At 48.6% G+C, this 1,103-nt stretch overlaps 1 protein-coding gene across 1 annotated transcript; it reads left to right on the top strand.

Annotated features, from left to right (window-relative positions):
* The first annotated feature begins 221 nt into the window (after window positions 1-221).
* On the top strand, window positions 222-773 carry LOC148578195 (uncharacterized). The gene has a single exon (XM_088502981.1). The coding sequence runs from the start codon at window positions 222-224 to the stop codon at window positions 771-773; it is 552 nt and encodes a 183-aa protein (XP_088359107.1).
* Window positions 774-1,103: the final 330 nt, after the last annotated feature.

The following is a 1,103-nucleotide window of genomic DNA, read 5'->3' as shown; positions in this document are numbered from 1 at the left end:
AATTCATGAGTTTTGACTGGGAGGTTGTCAGGCGGACCATAGCCATTGATTGTAATGTTCCATGGGCTATGGGAAAGTCAAAGTTAACTCCACGGGGTATAAAGATTATCTATCTCAATGATGAGGCTAGGCTGTGGCAACAGATACCGAGTAATTATGTTATGCCTAGTACTCACGAGTCAGAAGTGCCAACTGCCATGATCATCCTTATTTGGTGCGTTATGGAAGGAAAGGAACTATACCTTCCACAGTTCATCAGAAAGTACATGGCTAGAGTTCATGTTGGACGCACCCTGCCGTTTCTTTATCTGATCACCCAGATGGCTCGTCGGGCTGAGGTGCCTTGGGAGCTAGAGGATGAGAGACCACCGATTGTCGACTGCAAGAAGGTTATTCCGCACGGCAAGCGGTTCAGACCTCTAGGCCACAGACTACCTGCTATTACCACCTCCACTGATGCAGCCACATCCTCAGCAGCACCTTCAGCACCTGCAGCAACACCTGCTTCCGCAGCACCATCATCCGCTTCCCAGCCAGTCTACCATCTTGTGCACCACCTCTTTGAGCGCCTTGATCAGATGGAACGCTGCAATCAGTGGTGTTATGAGCAGTTGGAGCGTCGCAACAAGCGACGCTATTCACATCTGAAGCTGATTGTGACTACTGGATGTACTGATATCCCCTTCGAGCCTGACACACCCTCGGAGCACTCTGAGGAGGAGGAGGATGAGCAGGAGGAGGATGCACAGGAGGAGGACCAGCAGCAGGCATAGCACGAGGTGACTCAGCCTGAGCAGCCTGCAGAGCCTCAGGCACCTGCACAACCACCGCCGACAGAGCCAGCAGCACACCCTTCAGTAGGCGATGACCCTTCACACCCGGCTTGACTAGAGCATCGAGGATGATGCTATGATATAAGACTGGGGAGGTCGTCGTCTTCGGCGGATTATATTTTGGTGAACCATTTCAGACTTTTATCCTATTTTTCTTTACTTTGTATTTTGCTTTATTTTTTTTCTTTTAGTACTTGCACATTTCTATTTTATTGTACTTCTGTTTATTTTTACGTTGTTACATTTTGCACTTTGGGCTTGTATATATCT

This window comes from Arachis ipaensis, chromosome B1 (assembly GCF_059453495.1).
Source record: "Arachis ipaensis isolate K30076 ecotype BB chromosome B1, ASM5945349v1, whole genome shotgun sequence".
Taxonomy (NCBI): domain Eukaryota; kingdom Viridiplantae; phylum Streptophyta; class Magnoliopsida; order Fabales; family Fabaceae; genus Arachis; species Arachis ipaensis.
This window is presented reverse-complemented; position numbering and strand designations above follow the sequence as displayed.